The 26,283-nt window shown below is 50.1% G+C and overlaps 2 protein-coding genes across 3 annotated transcripts; one reads left to right on the top strand and one right to left on the bottom strand.

Moving 5' to 3' along the window:
- Positions 1 to 11,401: 11,401 nt before the first annotated feature.
- LOC138784094 (uncharacterized) lies at positions 11,402 to 12,136 on the top strand. Its single transcript, XM_069959610.1, has one exon. It carries the CDS (start codon positions 11,402 to 11,404, stop codon positions 12,134 to 12,136), a length of 735 nt encoding a protein of 244 aa, XP_069815711.1.
- Positions 12,137 to 14,012: 1,876 nt separating this feature from the next.
- LOC138784279 (prostate stem cell antigen-like) lies at positions 14,013 to 26,257 on the bottom strand. 2 transcript variants are annotated; one of them, XM_069959792.1, is made up of 5 exons: positions 26,183 to 26,257; positions 25,544 to 25,651; positions 20,360 to 20,448; positions 15,568 to 15,672; positions 14,013 to 14,453 (listed from the first exon to the last, which is right to left on the bottom strand). In XM_069959792.1, exons 3-5 carry the CDS (start codon positions 20,409 to 20,411, stop codon positions 14,215 to 14,217), a joined length of 396 nt encoding a protein of 131 aa, XP_069815893.1. In that variant the 5' UTR covers positions 20,412 to 20,448; positions 25,544 to 25,651; positions 26,183 to 26,257; the 3' UTR covers positions 14,013 to 14,214. The 2 variants fall into 2 exon arrangements, with proteins under 2 accessions (XP_069815893.1, XP_069815894.1); XM_069959793.1 differs by lacking the exon at positions 26,183 to 26,257 and having other exon boundaries at positions 25,544 to 25,676.
- Between the last annotated feature and the right edge of the window lie 26 nt (positions 26,258 to 26,283).

Consider the following 26,283-nt stretch of genomic DNA (forward strand, 5'->3'; position numbering starts at 1 on the left):
GGCACTATGGGCACATGGTGATATTACAGGGAATGTGAGGGGCACTATGGGCACATGGTGATATTACAGGGAATGTGAGGGGCACTATGGGCACATGGTAATATTACAGGGAATGTGAGGGGCACTATGGGGACATGGTGATATTACAGGGAATGTGAGGGGCACTATGGGCACATGGTGATATTACAGGGAATGTGAGGGGCACTATGGGCACATGGTGATATTACAGGGAATGTGAGGGGCACTATGGGCACATGGTGATATTACAGGGAATGTGAGGGGCACTATGGGCACATGGTGATATTACAGGGAATGTGAGGGGCACTATGGGCACATGGTAATATTACAGGGAATGTGAGGGGCACTATGGGCACATGGTGATATTACAGGGAATGTGAGGAGCACTATGGGCACATGGTAATATTACAGGGAATGTGAGGGGCACTATGGGCACATGGTGATATTACAGGGAATGTGAGGGGCACTATGGGCACATGGTGATATTACAGGGAATGTGAGGGGCACTATGGGCACATGGTGATATTACAGGGAATGTGAGGGGCACTATGGGCATGGTGATATTACAGGGAATGTGAGGGGCACTATGGGCATGGTGATATTACAGGGAATGTGAGGGGCACTATGGGCACATGGTAATATTACAGGGAATGTGAGGGGCACTATGGGCACAGTGTGATATTACAGGGAATGTGAGGGGCACTATGGGCACATGGTGATATTACAGGGAATGTGAGGGGCACTATGGGCACATGGTGATATTACAGGGAATGTGAGGGGCACTATGGGCATGGTGATATTACAGGGAATGTGAGGGGCACTATGGGCACATGGTGATATTACAGGGAATGTGAGGGGCACTATGGGCACAGTGTGATATTACAGGGAATGTGAGGGGCACTATGGGCACATGGTGATATTACAGGGAATGTGGGGGCACTATGGGCACATGGTAATATTACAGGGAATGTGAGGGGCACTATGGGCACATGGTGATATTACAGGGAATGTGAGGGGCACTATGGGCACATGGTGATATTACAGGGAATGTGGGGGGCACTATGGGCACATGGTGATATTACAGGGAATGTGAGGGGCACTATGGGCACATGGTGATATTACAGGGAATGTGAGGGGCACTATGGGCACATGGTGATATTACAGGGAATGTGAGGGGCACTATGGGGACATGGTGATATTACAGGGAATGTGAGGGGCACTATGGGCACAGTGTGATATTACAGGGAATGTGAGGGGCACTATGGGCACAGTGTGATATTACAGGGAATGTGAGGGGCACTATGGGCACATGGTGATATTACAGGGAATGTGAGGGGCACTATGGGCACATGGTGATATTACAGGGAATGTGAGGGGCACTATGGGCATGGTGATATTACAGGGAATGTGAGGGGCACTATGGGCACATGGTGATATTACAGGGAATGTGAGGGGCACTATGGGCACATGGTGATATTACAGGGAATGTGAGGGGCACTATGGGCACATGGTGATATTACAGGGAATGTGGGGGGCACTATGGGCACATGGTGATATTACAGGGAATGTGAGGGGCACTATGGGCACATGGTGATATTACAGGGAATGTGAGGGGCACTATGGGCACATGGTGATATTACAGGGAATGTGAGGGGCACTATGGGCACATGGTAATATTACAGGGAATGTGAGGGGCACTATGGGCACATGGTGATATTACAGGGAATGTGGGGGGCACTATGGGCACATGGTGATATTATAGGGAATGTGAGGGGCACTATGGGCACATGGTGATATTACAGGGAATGTGAGGGGCACTATGGGCACATGGTGATATTACAGGGAATGTGAGGGGCACTATGGGCATGGTGATATTACAGGGAATGTGGGGGGCACTATGGGCATGGTGATATTACAGGGAATGTGAGGGGCACTATGGGCACATGGTGATATTACAGGGAATGAGGGGCACTATGGGCACATGGTGATATTACAGGGAATGTGGGGGGCACTATGGGCACATGGTGATATTACAGGGAATGTGAGGGGCACTATGGGCACATGGTGATATTACAGGGAATGTGAGGGGCACTATGGGCATGGTGATATTACAGGGAATGTGAGGGGCACTATGGGCACATGGTGATATTACAGGGAATGTGAGGGGCACTATGGGCACATGGTAATATTACAGGGAATGTGAGGGGCACTATGGGCACATGGTGATATTACAGGGAATGTGGGGGGCACTATGGGCATGGCAATATTACAGGGAATGTGAGGGGCACTATGGGCATGGTAATATTACAGGGAATGTGAGGGGCACTATGGGCACATGGTGATATTACAGGGAATGTGAGGGGCACTATGGGCACATGGTAATATTACAGGGAATGTGAGGGGCACTATGGGCACATGGTAATATTACAGGGAATGTGAGGGGCACTATGGGCACATGGTGATATTACAGGGAATGTGAGGGGCACTATGGGCATGGTGATATTACAGGGAATGTGAGGGGCACTATGGGCACATGGTGATATTACAGGGAATGTGAGGGGCACTATGGGCACATGGTGATATTACAGGGAATGTGAGGGGCACTATGGGCATGGTGATATTACAGGGAATGTGAGGGGCACTATGGGCACATGGTGATATTACAGGGAATGTGAGGGGCACTATGGGCACATGGTGATATTACAGGGAATGTGAGGGGCACTATGGGCACATGGTGATATTACAGGGAATGTGAGGGGCACTATGGGCACATGGTGATATAACAGGGAATGTGAGGGGCACTATGGGCACATGGTAATATTACAGGGAATGTGAGGGGCACTATGGGCACAGTGTGATATTACAGGGAATGTGAGGGGCACTATGGGCACATGGTGATATTACAGGGAATGTGGGGGGCACTATGGGCACATGGTGATATTACAGGGAATGTGAGGGGCACTATGGGCACATGGGGATATTACAGGGAATGTGAGGGGCACTATGGGCACATGGTGATATTACAGGGAATGTGAGGGGCACTATGGGCACATGGTGATATTACAGGGAATGTGAGGGGCACTATGGGCACATGGTGATATTACAGGGAATGTGAGGGGCACTATGGGCATGGTGATATTACAGGGAATGTGAGGGGCACTATGGGCACATGGTGATATTACAGGGAATGTGAGGGGCACTATGGGCACATGGTGATATTACAGGGAATGTGAGGGGCACTATGGGCATGGTGATATTACAGGGAATGTGAGGGGCACTATGGGCACATGGTGATATTACAGGGAATGTGAGGGGCACTATGGGCACATGGTAATATTACAGGGAATGTGAGGGGCACTATGGGCACATGGTGATATTACAGGGAATGTGAGGGGGCACTATGGGCACATGGTAATATTACAGGGAATGTGAGGGGCACTATGGGCATGGTAATATTACAGGGAATGTGAGGGGCACTATGGGCACATGGTGATATTACAGGGAATGTGAGGGGCACTATGGGCACATGGTGATATTACAGGGAATGTGAGGGGCACTATGGGCACATGGTGATATTACAGGGAATGTGAGGGGCACTATGGGCATGGTGATATTACAGGGAATGTGAGGGGCACTATGGGCACATGGTGATATTACAGGGAATGTGAGGGGCACTATGGGCATGGTGATATTACAGGGAATGTGAGGGGCACTATGGGCACATGGTGATATTACAGGGAATGTGAGGGGCACTATGGGCATGGTGATATTACAGGGAATGTGAGGGGCACTATGGGCACATGGTAATATTACAGGGAATGTGAGGGGCACTATGGGCACATGGTAATATTACAGGGAATGTGAGGGGCACTATGGGCACATGGTGATATTACAGGGAATGTGAGGGGCACTATGGGCACATGGTGATATTACAGGGAATGTGAGGGGCACTATGGGCATGGTGATATTACAGGGAATGTGAGGGGCACTATGGGCACATGGTAATATTACAGGGCATGTGGGGGGCACTATGGGCACATGGTGATATTACAGGGAATGTGAGGGGCACTATGGGCACATGGTGATATTACAGGGAATGTGAGGGGCACTATGGGCACATGGTGATATTACAGGGAATGTGAGGGGCACTATGGGCACATGGTAATATTACAGGGAATGTGAGGGGCACTATGGGCACATGGTGATATTACAGGGAATGTGAGGGGCACTATGGGCATGGTGATATTACAGGGAATGTGAGGGGCACTATGGGCATGGTGATATTACAGGGAATGTGAGGGGCACTATGGGCACAGTGTGATATTACAGGGAATGTGAGGGGCACTATGGGCACATGGTGATATTACAGGGAATGTGAGGGGCACTATGGGCACATGGTAATATTACAGGGAATGTGGGGGGCACTATGGGCACATGGTGATATTACAGGGAATGTGAGGGGCACTATGGGCACATGGTGATATTACAGGGAATGTGAGGGGCACTATGGGCATGGTAATATTACAGGGAATGTGAGGGGCACTATGGGCACATGGTAATATTACAGGGAATGTGAGGGGCACTATGGGCACATGGTGATATTACAGGGAATGTGAGGGGCACTATGGGCACATGGTGATATTACAGGGAATGTGAGGGGCACTATGGGCACATGGTGATATTACAGGGAATGTGAGGGGCACTATGGGCACATGGTGATATTACAGGGAATGTTGGGGGCACTATGGGCACATGGTGATATTACAGGGAATGTGAGGGGCACTATGGGCACATGGTAATATTACAGGGAATGTGAGGGGCACTATGGGCACATGGTAATATTACAGGGAATGTGAGGGGCACTATGGGCACATGGTGATATTACAGGGAATGTGAGGGGCACTATGGGCATGGTGATATTACAGGGAATGTGAGGGGCACTATGGGCACATGGTGATATTACAGGGAATGTGAGGGGCACTATGGGCACATGGTAATATTACAGGGAATGTGAGGGGCACTATGGGCACATGGTAATATTACAGGGAATGTGGGGGGCACTATGGGCATGGTGATATTACAGGGAATGTGAGGGGCACTATGCACATGGTGATATTACAGGGAATGTGAGGGGCACTATGGGCACATGGTAATATTACAGGGAATGTGAGGGGCACTATGGGCACATGGTGATATTACAGGGAATGTGAGGGGCTTTATGGGCATGGTAATATTACAGGGAATGTGAGGGGCACTATGGGCACATGGTGATATTACAGGGAATGTGAGGGGCACTATGGGCATGGTAATATTACAGGGAATGTGAGGGGCACTATGGGCATGGTGATATTACAGGGAATGTGAGGGGCACTATGGGCACATGGTGATATTACAGGGAATGTGAGGGGCACTATGGGCACATGGTGATATTACAGGGAATGTGAGGGGCACTATGGGCATGGTGATATTACAGGGAATGTGAGGGGCACTATGGGCACATGGTGATATTACAGGGAATGTGAGGGGCACTATGGGCACATGGTGATATTACAGGGAATGTGAGGGGCACTATGGGCACATGGTAATATTACAGAGAATGTGAGGGGCACTATGGGCATGGTGATATTACAGGGAATGTGAGGGGCACTATGGGCACATGGTGATATTACAGGGAATGTGAGGGGCACTATGGGCACATGGTGATATTACAGGGAATGTGGGGGGCACTATGGGCACATGGTGATATTACAGGGAATGTGAGGGGCACTATGGGGACATGGTGATATTACAGGGAATGTGAGGGGCACTATGGGCATGGTAATATTACAGGGAATGTGAGGGGCACTATGGGCACATGGTGATATTACAGGGAATGTGAGGGGCACTATGGGCACATGGTAATATTACAGGGAATGTGAGGGGCACTATGGGCACATGGTAATATTACAGGGAATGTGAGGGGCACTATGGGCACATGGTGATATTACAGGGAATATGAGGGGCACTATGGGCACATGGTGATATTACAGGGAATGTGAGGGGCACTATGGGCACATGGTAATATTACAGGGAATGTGAGGGGCACTATGGGCACATGGTGATATTACAGGGAATGTGAGGGGCACTATGGGCACATGGTAATATTACAGGGAATGTGAGGGGCACTATGGGCACATGGTGATATTACAGGGAATATGAGGGGCACTATGGGCACATGGTGATATTACAGGGAATGTGAGGGGCACTATGGGCACATGGTAATATTACAGGGAATGTGAGGGGCACTATGGGCACATGGTGATATTACAGGGAATGTGGGGGGCACTATGGGCATGGTGATATTACAGGGAATGTGAGGGGCACTATGGGCACATGGTGATATTACAGGGAATGTGAGGGGCACTATGGGCATGGTGATATTACAGGGAATGTGAGGGGCACTATGGGCACATGGGGATATTACAGGGAATGTGAGGGGCACTATGGGCACATGGTAATATTACAGGGAATGTGAGGGGCACTATGGGCACATGGTGATATTACAGGGAATGTGAGGGGCACTATGGGCACATGGTGATATTACAGGGAATGTGAGGGGCACTATGGGCACATGGTGATATTACAGGGAATGTGAGGGGCACTATGGGCACATGGTGATATTACAGGGAATGTGAGGGGCACTATGGGCACATGGTGATATTACAGGGAATGTGAGGGGCACTATGGGCACATGGTGATATTACAGGGAATGTGAGGGGCACTATGGGCATGGTAATATTACAGGGAATGTGAGGGGCACTATGGGCACATGGTAATATTACAGGGAATGTGAGGGGCACTATGGGCACATGGTAATATTACAGGGAATGTGAGGGGCACTATGGGCACATGGTAATATTACAGGGAATGTGGGGGGCACTATGGGCACATGGTGATATTACAGGGAATGTAAGGAGGGTCGGGGGCATGATAATCTTGTAGGGGGAATGTGGGGGAACAGGGATATAATGCTAAAATGCAATTTTTCAGCTCATTCAAGTACAGCTGCTAGTTCTGCTTTATCTGTGTCTTGGTGCATTTTTTCTGTCAGTTCTCGCCTCAGGCAGCAAAAAAGCTAGAATCGTCCCTGGCTGTGCTGCATTATAGTTATTGTCCATTTCTGGAGGCCAATGCCCAGGAGTCTCCGGAGTTTTACCATTACTCACGGGACTCTGCCACCACCTGCGTTTAGCAGCGAAAGTACGAGCAACAACAAATACTATGCAGAGGCTTAGGTTCTTAAAGGGGCACTCTGGAGAAAATTACATGTTTTCTATTCAACTGGTGCCATACAGTTATACAGATTTGTAATTTACTTCTATTAAAAAATCTCAAGTCTTCCAGTACTTATCAGCTGCTGTATGTCCTAAGCTTGTTGTACAAACATGTTTACTGTTGGCACTAAATTCAGTGCTTATAGATTTTCTCTTTTGTAATATGTTCTTAAAAATCTAAAAAAAACATTGAACCAGAAAATCCCTCCTGCTCTGGACAGTTCCTGACATGGACAGAGGTGGCAGCAAAGAGCACTGAGACTGAAGAGAATACACCACTTCCTGCAGGACATACAGCAGCTGGTAAGTACTGGAAGACTGGAGATTTTTTTTTATAGAAGTAAATTACAAATCTGTATAACTTTCTGGGCGGCAGGTTCATTGTCCATGATGTAAGGCCGCCATATCACTGCTATAACAGAGGGCAGGTACAACAGATGAGTATGTGCCGCCCTGATCTCTAGAAGCCAGCGAGCCGCTATCCAGGGAGACTATAAGGTGTCGGCGTCTGCAGAGATCTGGCCTGTAGTACGAGCAGAGTGTCCCCGCCTTCCATGCTGCTCCCGGGACGTCTCCAGAGATCGGCCCTGTAATACCAGTGTTCCCGCCTTCCATGCTGCTCCTGGGACTCTGGTGCCATCTGCGCTCCGGCAGTCAACAAGGAAGAAAAAAAACGTGGTGTCCCATCTCCGCCAGTGATTGGCTGAGGGTTCCTGCTCCGAAGAAGAGAGAAGATCGGACAGGATGGAGGGGAACAAGACCACCAGAAGGAGGCCATACCCCTTCAACCCTGTGGAGATGCTGTTCCCTGACCTGAGGGGGGCGCCGCAGACCCAGCACACATCTACAGCAGCCAGGAAGGGTCCAGAAATCCTCCTCAGCATCATAGACATCTTATTTACATCTCTAGCGGAGACGATCGCTGCTCCAGAGGATCCATAGGTTAATAAAGTCATGTGTTTGCTTTTTCTCCCTGCTCTGTGGATGTTTACTGTGTATTTAATAAGACATGAATGGTAGAAATGGATGTGATAATAAGATGGAGGTTAAAGAGATCGGAGGCATCGCCCACAGTTATATATAGTAATGACACAGGAGGCCTGGGGGCGTATACACCTGATATACCTGATCTATAATACAATGCACGACCTTATAGAGTAGATGTATATAAAGGGGGAGCAGACTAACACTGATCAGGGCGATCACAATGCTCTGGAGATGGGGCAGTATAGCTGCATGTTATATTTTAGCACAGAAAGGGTTAACTCCCGCCTCACCACATCACACGCCGGTCCCAGCTTCTCCATGTCACACGCCGGTCCCGGCTCCTCCACCTCACACGCCGCTCCCAGCTCCTCCACATCACACGCCGGTCCCGGCTCCTCCACCTCACACGCCGGTCCCGTCTTCTCCACATCACACGCCGGTCCCAGCTCCTCCACCTCACACGCCGGTCCCGGCTCCTCCACCTCACACGCCGATCCCATCTCCTCCACATCACACGCCGGTTCCAGCTCCTCCACCTCACACGCCGGTCCCGGCTCCTCCACCTCACACGCCGGTCCCGGCTCCTCCACAACACGCCTGTCCCGGCTCCTCCACCTCACACGCCTGTCCCGGCTCCTCCACCTCACACGCCGGTCCCAGCTCCTCCACCTCACACGCCGGTCCCGACTCCTCTATGTCACACGCCAGTCCCCGCCATACCTCCCAACTTTTGCAAAGAGCAAAGAGGGACATGTGCGCCACGGTCCCCATAGCGACCCTCCATAGCCACGCCCCATAGCCACGCCCCCATAGCAACCTCCATAGCCACACCCCCATAGCAACCTCCCATAGCCACTCCCCTACAGTCATCACATGCTGCTGACTGAATAGTGCCCTATATAGTATCCAATCCCCCACATAGTGCCCCACATAGTATCCAATCCCCCATATAGTGACCAACATAGTATGCAATCCCCCACATAGTATCCAATCCCCCACATAGTATCCAATCCCCCATATAGTGCTCCACATAGTGTCCAATCCCCCATATAGTGCCCCACATAGAATCCAATCCCCCCTATAGTGCCCCACATAGAATCCAATCCCCATATAGTGCCCCACATAGAATCCAATGCCCCATATAGTGCCCCACATAGTAGCCAATCCCCCACATAGTAGCCTATGCCCCCATATATGCCCCACATAGTAGCCAATGCCCCCATATAGTGCCCCAAATAGTAGCCAATCCCCCATATAGTGCCTCACATAGTAGCCAATCCCCCATATAGTGCCCCACATAGTAGCCAATCCCCCATATAGTGCCTCACATAGTAGCCAATCCCCCATATATGCCAAACACATAGCAGCCTATGCCCCACATAGTAACCAATCCCCCCATATAGTAGCCAATCCCCCCATTTGTGTGGCCCGACCAGTAAAACAATAAACCAGTAACTCACCTGTCCGCCGGTCCCAGCAGCTCTTCTCCCGGCAGAGCGTGCACTCCCGTCATCCTCCGGGGCGGGCAGCGGGAGACAGAGACACTGACTGTGCCGGAAGTAATTCATGACAGAGGCTGCAGGTCACTTCCGGTACAGTCAGGGTCTGTATACCCCGCTGCCCGCCCCGGAGGATGACGGGAGTGCACGCTCTGCCGGGAGAGGAGCTGCTGGGACCGGCGGACAGGTGAGTTACTGGTTTATTGTTTTTTTCGCTGGGGCCACATGTAATGCGGGACACGGGGGGGCGTTCCGGGACCGCGGGACAGAACCTCGAAAACGGGACTGTCCCGCGGAATCCGGGACGGTTTGGAGGTATGGTCCCCGCTCTTCCATGTCACACATTGGTCCCAGCTCCTCCATGTCACACATTGGTCCCGGCTCCTCCACCTCACACGCCAGTCCCGACTCTTCCACCTCACACGCCGGTCCCAGCTCCTCCATGTCACACGCTGGTCCCGGCTCCTCCACCTCACAGGCCGCTCCCGACTCCTCTATGTCACACGCCGGTCCCGGCTCCTCCACATCACACGCCAGTCCCAGCTCCTCCACCTCACACGTGGGTCCCATCTCCTCCACCTCACACGCCTGGTCCCGACTCCTCCACGTCACACGCCAGTCCCGGATCCTCCACGTTACACATTGGTCCCGTCTCCTCCACGTCACACGCCGGTCCCAGCTCCTCCACGTCACACGCCGGTCCCGGCTCCTCCACATCACACGCCGGTCCCAGCTCCTCCACATCACACGCCGGTACCAGCTCCTCCACCTCACACGCCGGTCCCGTCTCCTCCACATCACACGCCGGTCCCGGCTCCTCCACATCACACGCCGGTCCCGGCTCCTCCACATCACACGCCGGTCCCAGCTCCTCCACGTCACATGCCGGTCCCGACTCCTCCACGTTACACATTGGTCCAGGCTCCTCCACGTCACACGCCGGTCCCAGCTTCTCCATGTCACACGCCGGTCCCGGCTCCTCCACCTCACACGCCGGTCCCAGCTCCTCCACCTCACACGCGGGTCCCGGCTCCTCCACGTCACATGCCGGTCCCGGCTCCTCCACGTCACACGCCGGTCCCAGCTCCTCCACGTCACACGCCAGTCCCGGCTCCTCCACCTCACACGCCGGTCCCGGCTCCTCCACATCACACGCCGGTCCCGGCTCCTCCACATCACACGCCGGTCCCAGCTCCTCCACCTCACACGCGGGTCCCGGCTCCTCCACGTCACATGCCGGTCCCGGCTCCTCCACGTCACATGCCGGTCCCAGCTTCTCCATGTCACACGCCGGTCCCAGCTTCTCCATGTCACACGCCGGTCCCAGCTCCTCCACGTCACACGCCGGTCCCGGCTCCTCCACATCACACGCCGGTCCCAGCTCCTCCACATCACACGCCGGTCCCAGCTCCTCCACGTCACATGCTGGTCCCGACTCCTCCACGTTACACATTGGTCCAGGCTCCTCCACGTCACACGCCGGTCCCAGCTCCTCCACGTCACACGCCGGTCCCGGCTCCTCCACCTCACACGCCGGTCCCGGCTCCTCCACCTCACACGCCGGTCCCCGCTCCTCCACGTCACATGCTGGTCCCGACTCCTCCACGTTACAAATTGGTCCAGGCTCCTCCACGTCACACGCCGGTCCCAGCTCCTCCACGTCACACGCCGGTCCCGGCTCCTCCACCTCACACGCCGGTCCCGGCTCCTCCACCTCACACGCGGGTCCCGGCTCCTCCACGTCACATGCCGGTCCCGGCTCCTCCACGTCACACGCCGGTCCCAGCTCCTCCACGTCACATGCCGGTCCCGGCTCCTCCACGTCACACGCCGGTCCCAGCTCCTCCACCTCACACGCGGGTCCCGGCTCCTCCACGTCACATGCCGGTCCCGGTTCCTCCACGTCACACGCCGGTCCCAGCTCCTCCACGTCACTCGCCAGTCCCGGCTCCTCCACGTTTCACATTGGTCCCGGCTCCTCCACTGCACACGCCGGTCCCAGCTTCTCCATGTCACACGCCGGTCCCGGCTCCTCCACATCACACGCGGGTCCCGACTCCTCCACATCACACGCCGGTCCCGTCTCCTCCACCTCACACGCCAGTCCCAGATTCTCCACGTCACACGCCGGTCCCGGCTCCTCCACCTCACACGCGGGTCCTGGCTCCTCCACATCACACGCCGGTCCCGCCTCCTCCACCTCACACGCGGGTCCTGGCTCCTCCACCTCACACGCCAGTCCCAGATTCTCCACCTCACACGCTGGTCCCCGCTCCTCCATGTCACATGCCGCTCTGGTCTCTTGGTACCAGAACATAATAAATAATTCACCACCCTCCATCCTGCACTGTCATCTCCTGAGCAGAGTGCTCAGCTGCGCCACCTACAGGCCAATCCCTGGCACCACACCTCTATTTATAGGCAGGTAATGGTTATCATGGCGATCTCTGGGTTGTTGCCAGGTATTGTTATGGTCACTTCTGCTGGAAATTCTAGGGGACTTCCAGTTCTGATCTGATGACTCTGGATCAGTCTACACCAGTTCTATATATATACATCCTGTGTAATATTGGCCTGTAGTAGAAGGCCCCCCTCCCTCTTCTGCCCTCGTATTAGGCAAGCTGGGCTTACCCTGGTGTACGCCACCAAAAATGCCTTATGCCAGGAGCGCACACTGATGAATGTGCCCGATGTTCCTAGATAACTATGGACAATGAATGTGGATGTGGAGTCTTCATTTAAAGGGGGAATCCACTCACATATAACTTTTGCTATGTTGCTGCCCATGGTGAGACTAACAATTCCTTCCATACTTGTTATTATCTATTCAGTCTCCTTCCCCCAGCTCTGAGCTGCTGCTTTCTGCTGAATACACAGTAATCTGTGTGTCATGCCTTCAGCAGTTCTTATAACTGTTGTATAATGTTTTACAATTACACAATTACTGTTCCTTGTATTCATGCTGAATCCGTAGTCAAGTGGTAAAAGCTCCCTCTAGTGGCCATTCGCATACACTGTACTTTGTATGTAAAAGATAGTTTGGTCCATCTCAGCTTCCTTATCCTTAGCCTATGACCCTGATGACATCTCCATCATTCCAGCCATTACCCTCAGAGCACTGCAGAGCCGGCTGTATCCAGAGCCATCCTCTTCCTCTGGGCTTACAGTAGCATTGCTGGTACGTGTATACAGTCACCCAGCAGTATATATGTGCAGCTTATTGTATATGAATGTGTTTTATCTCCTGATGATATCTTACAGTTCGTAGTTACAATGCCTGTCACATAGTATAGTATGCCATGTCTATATCTGTATTCCCTGCACAGTAATGTGTTATAATGTACTGCCCCATGTCCTTACATCTTAGTAAGTGCTTTATCTTTCTATTCCTCACTTTCACCCTGTCCTTGCAATAAAAGTTGAACGTGGACATCACACCGCTGTCAATGAATTCCTGGGAGGGTATGGCTGTCTGTCTTATACATAGGGAGGACAGAACACTGTGCAAGATTTTCTTTATGTCCCCCCTCCCTTCTGAGATGGCGAATGTAAACAAGTCCCTGGCTGGCTGTATCTGTAACACTGTAGCTTCTTTGTAATGCTGGGAGGGTTAATCTGAGGTCAATTTGCTGATGAACTCACTGTGATTAATCCTCCCAGCATTACAAAGAAGGTACAATGTTACAGATACAGCCTGCCAGGGACTTGTTTACATTAGCCGTCTCAGAAGGGAGGGGGGAGAGAGAAAAGCTCACACACACAGATTAGTAGAAAGCAGCAGCTGAGAACTGGGGGAAGGAGACTGAATAGACAATACTAAGTATGGAAGGATTTGTTAGTCTCACCGTGGGCAGCAACATATCAAAAGTTATGTTTGAACGGAATACCCCTTTAAAGTTTTCTATGATTATAATATTTCTTGTGTTATTCTCTGGTCCCTGTGTCGTCTGTAATAACTTGCATAATGATCATTTTTTTCCTTCGACAGCCAAGAGAAGCCAAATGAGTCACTGAAGACTCCAGCTGCTTACAGCGCCCCCCTGTTCACAGGTCGTGTGTGGTATTGCAGCTCAGATCCATTGATATAAGTAGGGCCTGTGCTGCACTACCCCACATAACCTGCAGATGAGGGGAGGCGCTGTTCATGAACAGTCCTGAACCCTAAGTGGCCGCTCAATAACTGCTGACAAGTAAATTCTGTTTCACTCCTTTTAATAAGGTGACGCTTCCATCTCTTCACACGAAAAACAAACGATATATATAGTGCGGCAATCAATCCCTCCACCCATACATATACCCCAGCTGTGGTATCAGGTGTTGTGATGTCACTGGCGCCCCCTGCTGGCTTGTATGAGTACTGCCTGATGACTGGGGAGCGCTGTGTCACTGTAGTCCCATTAGGCGGCATAGATGGCGCTCAGGAGAGCGCTGAGGGTGCCCAGGAGGAGAGCGCTGCCGGCCAGGCCGCTGCCGCCATTCATGACGAATGCGCTGTTGGCGTTTCCGATCTTCTCGGTGTTGCACAGGTTGCCTGTGCAGCAGGTTTCTGTGGCTGAAATAAAAGTGAAGTTCTGGGCGGCGTTGATGCAGGCGGCCGAGCAAAACTTGCTGATATACGTCAAGAAGACTCCGTTCACTGCGAGAGACAAACACAACAGAGATGTAACAGGAGGATGATAGATATTACAACAGCCGGACATTATAACAGCGGACATTATAACAGCCGGACATTATAAACATTATAACAGCCGGACATTATAACAGCCGGACATTATAAACATTATAACAACCAAACATTACAACAGCCGGACGTTATAACACCCAACACTATAATAACTGAACATTATAACTACCAGACATTATAACAGCTGGACATCATAACAATCAAACATTATACCAATTGGAGCCTGTATAGAGGGATCACCCCAGGCTCCGGTATCTCAGCACATGGAGCCTGTATAGAGGGATCACCCCAGGCTCCGGTATCTCAACACATGGAGCCTGTATAGAGGGATCACCTCAGGCTCCGGTATCTCAGCACATGGAGCCTGTATAGAGGGATCACCCCAGGCTCCGGTATCTTAGCACATGGAGCCTGTATAGAGGGATCACCCCAGGCTCCGGTATCTCAGCAAATGGAGCCTGTATAGAGAGATGACCTCAGGCTCCGGTATCTCAGCACATGGAGCCTGTATAGAGGGATCACCCCAGGCTCCGGTATCTCAGCACATGGAGCCTGTATAGAGAGATGACCTCAGGCTCCGGTATCTCAGCACATGGAGCCTGTATAGAGGGATGACCTCAGGCTCCGGTATCTCAGCACATGGAGCCTGTATAGAGGGATGACCCCAGGCTCCGGTATCTCAGCACATGAAGCCTGTATAGAGAGATGACCTCAGGCTCCGGTATCTCAGCACATGAAGCCTGTATAGAGAGATGACCTCAGGCTCCGGTATCTCAGCACATGGAGCCTGTATAGAGAGATGACTTCAGGCTCCGGTATCTCAGCACATGGAGCCTGTATAGAGGGATCACCCCAGGCTCCGGTATCTCAGCACATGGAGCCTGTATAGAGAGATGACCTCAGGCTCCGGTATCTCAGCACATGGAGCCTGTATAGAGGGATGACCCCAGGCTCCGGTATCTCAGCACATGAAGCCTGTATAGAGAGATGACCTCAGGCTCCGGTATCTCAGCACATGGAGCCTGTATAGAGTGATGACCTCAGGCTCCGGTATCTCAGCACTCACCTCTGCTTGTCCCACAGAACGGGGTGGATCCGGTGCAGTTGGCCATCTGCATACAGGGCTGATCGGTGAGTGACATAGTGCAGGTGTAGCAGAGCGTCGAGTAGCCTGAAATCACAAGAACAACATATACAGTAAACATAGATGACTGACAACAATGTACCACTGAGCTGTGTATCTAAGCCTGTCATGTATGGTATTGTTTGCTAAGCTGCGTATCTAATGGTGCATTTACACGGACCTTTGAAGCCAAAACCAGGAGCAGACTATAAACAGGGATCAGGTCACAAAGGAAAGACTGGGATCTATTCTCTTTTTAAATCCATTTCTGGCTTTGGCTTCCAAAATCTGTCAGATAAATCTTTCTGTGTAAACGCACCCTTAGCCTATGATGTGTTATCATAGCCATGTATCTAAGCCTATTATATGTTATCTATCATATGTTATCTAAGCTTATCATGTGTGATACAGTCTGCTGAGCTGCGTATCTAAGCCTATCATGTGTGATACAGTCTGCTGTATCTATAGACCGTGTCATTGAGCAGAGGACTGAGGTTACAGGTGGGTATATCAGTGCAGATATAACCGGTCCGGTGACATAGACGACTGCGTGTCCTAAACAAACTACAAGCTAAAAACATCAAAATAACAAGATCGATGGTTTCCTAACGTAACAAAGACTGCGCCGCATCCTGCAGGCCAACATCACGGCTAGAGATGCCACAGAGAACGGATACAGCCCAGGAACAGGTATCAGCCCGGCCCGGGCCAGCTCCATCCTCCATAACCTGAAGTGTAAGAAACCTAGGAGGAACCATGAGGCCAGGTCATCTCTCTGATCTGCCTGGGTGAAGGAAGTGAACCGAGCACCCCCGGGGGTCTGGGGGAGGACCACCTCTACTATGTATATCAGACCGCCAGAGGTATAGAGCTCTACCACCATCTCAGAACATATAGTCCAGGAAGTGTGAGGAACATATACTGAGCTCTCCCTGGGGTCTGGTGGAGGACCACCTCTACTATGTATATGAGACATCAGGAGGTATAGAGCTCCACCCCCATCTCAGAACCTACATAGGGTCCAGGAAGTGTGAAGAACATGTACCGAGCACTTCCTGGGGTCTGGTGGAGGACCACCTCTACTAGGTATATGAGACCCCCAGAGGTATAGAGCTCTACCCCCATCTCAGAACCTACATTGGGTCAAGGAAGTATGAAGAGCAAATACGAAGAGCTCCACCACCATCTTAGAACCTACATAGGATCAAGAAAGTGTGAAGAGCAAGTACGGTGTTCCCCTTGGGGTCTGGTGAAGTAACACCTCTACTACGTTTATGAGACATCGGGAGGTATAGAGTTCTACCATCACCTCCTGAATCCTACATAGTGTCAAGGAAGCGTGAACAGCAAGTACGGAGACCCCCGGGGTCTGGTGGAGGACAACATCTACTATGTATATGAGACATCCAGAGGTATAGAGGTCTACCATCACCTCAGAATCCTACATAAGGTCAAGAAAGTGTGAAGAACAAGTACTGAACCCCCTTGTACCATGATGGGGTAGGGGTCTGCTGGAGGACCAGCTCTACTACCGCCGCAGAACCTACATAGGGTCAAGAAAGTGTGAAGAACATCATGTACACTGGTGGGGATGGGGCATTATAGAGGTCCACCAACCACTGCACAATGCTACATAGGGTAAAGGAAGAGTAAAGAACAAGTACTGAGCTCCCCTTGGCTCATTATGGGGTAGGGGTCTGGTAGAGGACCACCTTTACTATGTATATGAGCCACCTGTACTTCCACATTAGAATCACTCCAGATCATTTGACCTTTGGTGTTAAAGGGGTTAGGGAGAGCCTCTTTAAGGCTTCCTTTCTCCGTAGTGTGGACTTCATGACATAGCAGTCAAATAGTCCACCAATCCTGAGGACCCACATGCTTAAAATATATATATACACTCACTACCGTTCAAAAGTTTGGGGTCACATTGAAATGTCCTTATTTTTGAAGGTAAAGCACTGTACTTTTCAATGAAGATAACTTTAAACTAGTCCTAACTTTAAACAAATCCCCTCTATCCATTGCTAATGTGGTAAATGACTATTCTAGCTGCAAATGTCTGGTTTTTGGTGCAATATCTACAGAGGTGTATAGAGGCCCATTTCCAGCAACTATCACTCCAGTGTTCTAAGGGTAGCTTCACACGGGCGGGCTCGCAGCGAGATTCTCGCTGCGAGCCCGGCAGGTCCTGGCAGTTCCCATAAACTACATACTTGCTGCGGACCGCAGCGAGTATGTAATTGTACCGCGCTTAACCCCTTCTACTCCCGCCGGCTCCCCCGCTGTAAGCAGCATACATTACCTGTCCTTGCTGCTCGGGTCCGGCGTCCTGCTCTCCCGTCCGGCCAATTAGTGTGTTGCCCAGCCGCAGCCACTGATTGGCCGGGCGGGAGAGCAGGACGCCGGACCCGTGCAGCAAGGACAGGTAATGTATGCTGCTTACAGCGGGGGAGCCGGCGGGAGTAGAAGGGGTTAAGCGCGGTACAATTACATACTCGCTGCGGTCCGCAGCAAGTATGTAGTTTATGGGAACTGCCAGGACCTGCCGGGCGCGCAGCGAGAATCTCGCTGCGAGCCCGCCCGTGTGAAGCTACCCTAATGGTACAATGTGTTTGCTCATTGGCTCAGGAGGCTAATTGATGATTAGAAAACCCTTGTGCAATCATCTTCACACATCTGAAAACAGTCTAGCTCGTTACAGAAGCTACAAAACTGACCTTCCTTTGAGCAGATTGAGTTTCTGGAGCATCACATCTGTGGGGTCAATTAAACGCTCAAAATGGCCAGAAAAAGAGAACTTTCATCTGAAACTCGACAGTCTATTCTTGTTTTAAGAAATGATGGCTATTCCATGCGAGAAATTGCTAAGAAGATTTCCTACAACGGTGTGTACTACTCCCTTCAGAGGACAGCACAAACAGGCTCTAACCAGAGTTGAAAAAGAAGTGGGAGGCCGCGTTGCACAACTAAGCAAGAAGATAAGCACATTAGAGTCTCTAGTTTGAGAAACAGACGCCTCACAGGTCCCCAACTGGCATCTTCATTACATAGTACCCGCAAAACACCAGTGTCACCATCTACAGTGAAGAGGCGGCTGCAGGATTTTGGGCTTCAGGGCAGAGTGGCAAATAAAAAGCCATATCGGAGACTGGCCAATAAAAGAAAAAGATTAAGATGGGCAAAAGAACACAGACATTGGACAGAGGAAGACTGGAAAAAAGTGTTGTGGACGGATGAATCAAAGTTTGAGGTGGTTGGATGACAAAGAAGAAGGTTTGTGAGACGCAGAAGAAATGAAAAGATGCTGGAAGAATGCCTGACGCCATCTGTTATACATGGTGGAGGTAATGGGATGGTCTGGGGTTGGTGCTGGTAAGGTGGGAGATTTGTACAGGGTAAAAGGGATTGTGAATAAGGAAGGCCATCACTCTGCACCGCCATGCCATACCCAGTGGGCAGCGCTTGGTTGGAGCCAATTTCATCCTACAACAGGACAATGACCCTAAACACCTCCAAATTGTGCAAGGACTATATACAGCAGAAGCAGCAGCTGGTATTCTATCATAGGTAATGGAGTGGCCAGCGCAGTCACCAGATCACCACCCCATTGAGCTGTTGTGGGAGCAGCTGGACCGTATGGTACGCCAGAAGTGCCCATCCAACCAATCCAACTTGTGGGAGCTGCTTCTAGAAGCGTGGGGGGCAATTTCTCCAGCTTACCCCAACAGATTAATAGCTAGAATGCCAAAGGTGTGCAATGCTGGAACTGCTGCAAAAGGAGGATTCTGGGACGGAAGCAAAGTGTGATGGAAGAACAATGTTATTTCACATACAAATCATTATTTCTAACCTTGTCAATGTCTGGACTTTATTTTCTATTCATTTCACAACGTATGGTGGTGAAGAAGTGTGACTTTTCATGGAAAACACAAAATTGTTTGGGTGACCCCAAACTTTTGAACGGTAGTGTATGTGTGTGTGTATGTGTGTATGTATATATATATATATATATATATATATATATATATATATATATATATATATTATGTATATGTTCTCCCAGGTGTGGAGAAAACCAAAGGGATTGTAGAAATCTCATGCAGATAACCCCTGTCTGGAATCGCATGAAGATAACCCCTGGCTGGACTCTCACTCTTATGAAGATAACCCCTGGATGGACTCTCATGCAGGTAACCCCTGGATGGACTCTCATGCAGATAACCCCTGGATGGACTCTCATGCAGATAACCCCTGGATGGACTCTCATGAAGATAACCCCTGGATGGACTCTCATGCAGGTAACCCCTGGATGGACTCTCATGCAGATAACCCCTGGATGGACTCTCATGCAGATAACCCCTGGATGGACTCTCATGCAGATAACCCCTGGATGGACTCTCATGAAGATAACCCCTGGATGGACTCTCACTCTTATGAAGATAACCCCTGGATGGACTCTCATGCAGGTAACCTCTGGCTGGACTCTTGTACAGATAACCCCTGGCTGGACTCTTGTACAGATAACCTCTGGCTGGACTCTTGTACAGATAACCCCTGGCTGGACTCTTGTACAGATAACCTCTGGCTGGACTCTTGTACAGATAACCCCTGGCTGGACTCTTGTACAGATAACCCCTGGCTGGATAACCATCGGGTGGACATGAGGTTGAGGTTATATCTGGACTGTCCATGTCTCAGCCTTTGCCAGGGCTCCATCACTCCTCCATCTTACCTAGCTGAGCCATGCTGAGCAGCAACACAGCGCTGACCACCAGGGTCTTCATCCTCAGCCTCCTCTGATGTACAGTTCCTCCAAAGTTCCTTGAAAGAATATATGAAGCAGAATGAGGCTTGTGCTACCAGTCGTAGGGTTTTAAGGTAACAGGACAGACCAGTTTTTTTCCCCACTATCTTTTTAGCACATTTCATGTCCCAGTGACGTTTAGGTGACTCCCAGCCTGGTGACCTCTCCCACCCACCACCGCACTGATGTCACATGGTTACGTTCCTTCTACAAACATATCTATTGTAATATATGGGTGAGGGAGAACTCAACATCACTCACGCTGCCGTATGTGATCTGCACATAATACTAGACAATCAGGCGCAATGTTAATGATTGGTGGAGTAATGGTGGAACATAACAACAGCAAATACAACAGCAGAGCTCATGGTGACCGGGATGGGAGATCTGTGCAACCGGCTAAGGACAAGAAAATGTACCAAGACCTGTATGAAAGGACTGATAATCCAACGACCTCGCCCTTAATGATAATGAGGTGACTGCTGACTCCGCCCCTAATGATAATGAGATGACTGCTGACCCTGCCCCTAATGATAATGAGATAACCCTGCTGACCCCGCCCTCTAATGAGATGAATCTGTTGATCCCGCCCTCTAATAATGAGATGTCTGCTGACTCCTCCCTCTAATGATAATGGAATGAGTACTGACCCCTCCCTCTAATGATAATGAGATGACACTGCTGATTCCCCTCTAATGATGAGATGACTGCTGACTCCTCCCTCTAATGATAATGGGATGAGTACTGACCCCTCCCTCTAATGATAATGAGATGAATCTGCTGACCCCTCCCTCTAATGATAATGAGATGAATCTGCTGACCCCTCCCTCTAATGATAATGAGATGAATCTGCTGACCCCTCCCTCTAATGATAATGAGATGAATCTGCTGACCCCTAATGATAATGAGATGACACTGCTGATTCCCCTCTAATGATGAGATGACTGCTGACCCCTCCCTCTAATGATGAGATGACTGCTGATCCCGCCCTCTAATAATGAGATGTCTGCTGACTCCTCCCTCTAATGATAATGGGATGAGTACTGACCCCTCCCTCTAATGATAATGAGATGACTGCTGACCCCTCCCTCTAATGATAATGAGATGACTACTGACCCCGCCCTCTAATGACAATGAGATGAATCTGCTGACCCCGCCCTCTAATGATAATGAGATGACACTGCTGATTCCCCTCTAATGATGAGATGACTGCTGACCCCTCCCCCTAATGATAATGAGATGACACTGCTGATTCCTCTCTAATGATGAGATGACTGCTGACCCCGCCCTCTAATGATGAGATGACTGCTGACCCCGCCCTCTAATGATGAGATGACTGCTGACCCCGCCCTCTAATGATGAGATGACTGCTGACCCCGCCCTCTAATGATGAGATGACTGCTGACCCCGCCCTCTAATGATGAGATGACTGCTGACCCCGCCCTCTAATGATGAGATGACCGCTGACCCCACCCTCTAATGATGAGATGACTGCTGACCCCGCCCTCTAATGATGAGATGACCGCTGACCCCGCCCTCTAATGATAAGTTTCCCTGTAGTTAGGCCTCCATCATATTCTGCCCCCCTCTGTATACCTCCCTGCCCCCGCTATAGTTGGCCCTTGTACCCTCTGTCCCAGAATATTCAGTGTCCCCTACTGGGCATCTTATTATTTTTATCTTCCTCCCCTGCAGCTTGTGTTGAGCAGGTGGGGGTGGAGCATAACAAGCCTGGCACTAATTGGCTGATGCTCAGCACCTGTTGTCAGGGGTCTGGTCAGCTGACTGTAATTAGGGCTTATATTTCAAGTCTATGGGAAAACTGTAGCTTCAGTCTTACTCAGATTCTCGTGGGAGGAGGACACAGAGCAGACATCCCTGCTGTAGCCAAGCCAGGGCCAGTCCAGTGTTAGTGAGACACACGTGTATAAAGCAACCAGAGACACTCAGTTTCTTCAGTCTATCCATTCAAGCTACTATGCAGTGCTAAACACTACAAGGAGAACAAGTTGGGGATAAACCCAGCCCATGCCGAGAACCACTCTACAAAGTGCAGGGCAGTATCCTTCTCTACAAGAGAAACTGGCCTGGATAGGACAAAGCTACCAAAGGGTCCACGTATCCTATCTCGCAGTGCAGGTGACCGGGGAACCTTGGATACTTAGCTTTACCCAGGTAACCACGGCTGGGGCTTGTATCACCCTATTAGGATGAGAAGCTCGACACAGTAGGGCAGAAGGTGGTCAGACACTAGTCTAAACACAGGTACAAGTTAACTTCTCACTCTCAAGTATTTCTCTCAAAGTTCTGACAGAGCACAGTACTACATTGGGTTGGGGACTCCCTTGACAAACTCTTCTCCTCAACGCTGCTCCACTCTAAACTCTTCAAGCACCTTAGAGGGGTTTTGTGGCCGGTGGATCCTCAGTGAACCATGTTTGGTCCGGGTTACACTGGAGATTCCTTTGTACTAACACCTCCTGTATCTCCTGTACGTTCTGCGAATTATTTTGTCCAGAAATTTTGTCTGATACGACCCTGACTCTGGGGACGGCTCGGGGCTCTTCTCACTGCAGTCACGAGACACATGACCTTTCCTGAGATATGGCGTCTATCCAAAACACAGCAGGTTATCACTTCTTACATAATAATCCTGAAAACAAAAAGCTCACACCCTGGAATCTGGCCAACCCTCGAAAACCATCACATGGCAGCAACGGGGTCATGGATCACTGACAAGTCAGTTGGTTGTTTGCATAACCGACCGATGATAGAAGATCCAGTATGTAGTGAGTAGTCAACGTCTGAACCACAAATATATAAATATATACTGTATATAGCTCATTATAATATATATATATATATATATCACAATAATCATTAACTTCTCAAACTTGATACATTACTTGTCTGGTTACACGGGAGAGAGAGTGAAAAAACTAAATCTCTGGACATGATGTGGACACTGAAAATGAACAACCCCTTTAAGCAGGCAAGTGATGGGAATAAAGGTCAGATCTGAGTGACACTTTGCTGCGGTGGAGCCGCCTTCTAGTAACATTTGGTTTCGGAGAAGTTTGTTTGACATTTTTTCACTATATGTAATAAGAGAAGATTGAGAAGAGACAACTGTCCCAACTGTAAGCCAGCAGCTATACTGTAAGAAGAATGACACATTTCTTGTTATTTCCTCCGATAGAGATGTGGATTCTCTGAACCGGCTTGGTTTTGCCTGCAGGTTAACGGGGCGCGAACCCACAGGAATCTCCAGATTCTTCATGTATCAGCCCTATACTCTATGGACATCTTCTCTCCACTTTTCAGATTGTGATCCCAAGAATAGTTACCATGGCCGGCAATAATGCGGATGGTGCAGCAGCGTAGACTGGAAAGAAGTCGATGGTTTTCACCAGGAGAAAGGTCAGGATGGAACAACAAGAGGGGGAGACTCAAGCTTAGTTGGGAGAGAGTTTGGGGTAAAAATACAAGAACAACCCTAAAGATGAGGAAGTGGCAAAATTCCAGAAGTTCACGATCAGGGTCAGATCAGGAGATGAGGTCGAGAAGATCAGCACACAGAATGAGAGCCACAGGGTAGAGCCTCCATCTGTAGACAAGGCGCGACAGGCTGAGGTTTCTATATATAAACTAAAAGCTGGATGGCCTAGCTACCCAATCACGGGCTGTGGTGAGAAGGAAACCCATGGCCATGACTGATGATGGGATCAGAGAAGGAAGGATTTGGATGGTACCCCATCAATTTCCTACAGTCTCTTCTAATGTCCATTCCCATGTACAGGATCTGCAGGATGGGAATGGACCCTAACAGGGAAGATACCTTTTGGTTTGTTGTAAAATTGAATATTTGGGTAAAATTTGTACATATTCCTGGTTCTTTTATTGTAGTCCCTGATTCTTTCTCTGTTCCCAGCAGAACAATGAGCCGTGTACTGATGAGGAGGGGGATGGGGGGAGATACCATGACCCTCTCTGGGGCTTTGGACTTGTGACAGGGATCTGTGGCCGGCAGATCCTCAGTGACCGTGTTTGATGCGGGTTACACTGGAGCTTTCTTTGTACTGATACCTCTTGTATCTCCTGTACGTTCTGGGAATCATTTTGACCTTTTTGTTGCTTTTGTTTGAGGAGCACCTGGCTTATTTTGCTATACTGAATATCATGGCAGGTGCAATCTTCATGGAGTTATTGGACGTCGTCATCTTCTATTTTCAAGCAGGTTCTGAAAGGAAGTAAAAGGAACACCTTGACTGTTACCAGCTGTGACGCGGGCAGCCCAGTGCAGCAATCTTCTGCCGCAGCACTATTTCTTGACATATGAAATGTTTTGGTCGGTCAGAATCCGGGTGGACTACCTGGTTTCCTCCATGAACAATGGCTGTGCACACACTTTTCCATAATCACTTTGCATGCACAGTGGAGACCACCTGCCAATACATCATGACAGACCAGGTGACTGAGATTAAAGTGAATCTATCCCTTCCAAGCAGGTACATATCAGTGTAAGCATTCAGAACAGACTTTTATTCTGGCCATAAATATTGTCAAGGAGGCGGAGCTTATCATTTCCTGTGCCCTAGCCCTGCTATACCTCACTGTGCTATATGCTTGACCCTTTGCATAATCAGCGCATATAGCAGGTGGTGCTACGACAATAGGCCCTGCCTCCTTGACACTATTCAGCCTGTGGCTTTACGTCTTCTATCTGCTCTTACAGGACTACTCTGGATTGTGACCTGGAGAATCCCTGCAGCGAAATCCTGATCCCCGTACAGGAAGAAGCCTCAATATAGAGCAAGAGCTTGAGAATCAAATCTAGCACATTAACTCTATCACCGAGCCCCTCATCCCGCTATATATACTCAGGGGCGGTCTTGGCATTTCTGGTGCCCCAAGCGAAGTCATGTCCCCCCCCCCCCCCCAGTAGTCCTCTTATAACCCTCCTACCACCATACAGAGATTACATATCGCCTCAAAATTGCTCTGAACAAAACAGGAAGATATCACCAATGATGCCATAACATAATACTGCCACACCATGACCCCTATCACTACAGACCCTATAACAGAGTGCAGTTACATCCAGTCACTCACAGGAGGCGTCTTCTCTGATCAGCGTCTTTTACTTATTTTTCTTTGTCTCTCCATCCAGCCTGGGCCACCTTGAAGTCTTCTCCCGGCTGGTAATCTTCCCTCCAGAATCTGTCAGAGAAATATTTTAGGCTCCAACACATACAGTAGTTAGGTCCCCTCTACCCCTATATAGTAGTTACACCACTCTATGCCCCTATATAGTAGTTACACCCCTCTGTGCCCCTATATAGTAGTTACACCCCTCTGTACCCCTATATAGTAGTTACACCCCTCTGTGCCCCTATATAGTAGTTACACCCCTCTGTGCCCCCACAGATTTAAGGTGTCCCTGTGCCCCCACTTAATAATTTGGCATCTTCTGTGCCCCAGTATAGAAGTAAGGTATATAGACCCCCTGTGCTCTCCCATAAGTATACAGACCCCCTGTGCGCTTCCCCCCCTTTTATATAGACCCCCTTTGCTGTTTCCCCCCTGTTTACATATACCCCCTGTGCGCTCCCCCCCTCTGTTTATATAGCCTCCCTGTGCGCTGCTTACATATACCCCCTGTGCGCTCCCCCCCCCGTTTTTATAGACCCCTGCTGTGTGCACCCCCTCGCATATAATGTACAACACAAAAAAACAAACACACATACTCACCTGGGTCCGGGCGTCTCCTCTTCTCTTCCCTCTTGTGGCCGCAGGAAGTGTTTTCCCTGCGGTCACAAGAGGCTGCACTCCCGTTGTCATGGCACCGGCGC

The sequence above is a fragment of the Dendropsophus ebraccatus genome, chromosome 2, assembly GCF_027789765.1.
Source record: "Dendropsophus ebraccatus isolate aDenEbr1 chromosome 2, aDenEbr1.pat, whole genome shotgun sequence".
In the NCBI taxonomy this organism is placed as follows: domain Eukaryota; kingdom Metazoa; phylum Chordata; class Amphibia; order Anura; family Hylidae; genus Dendropsophus; species Dendropsophus ebraccatus.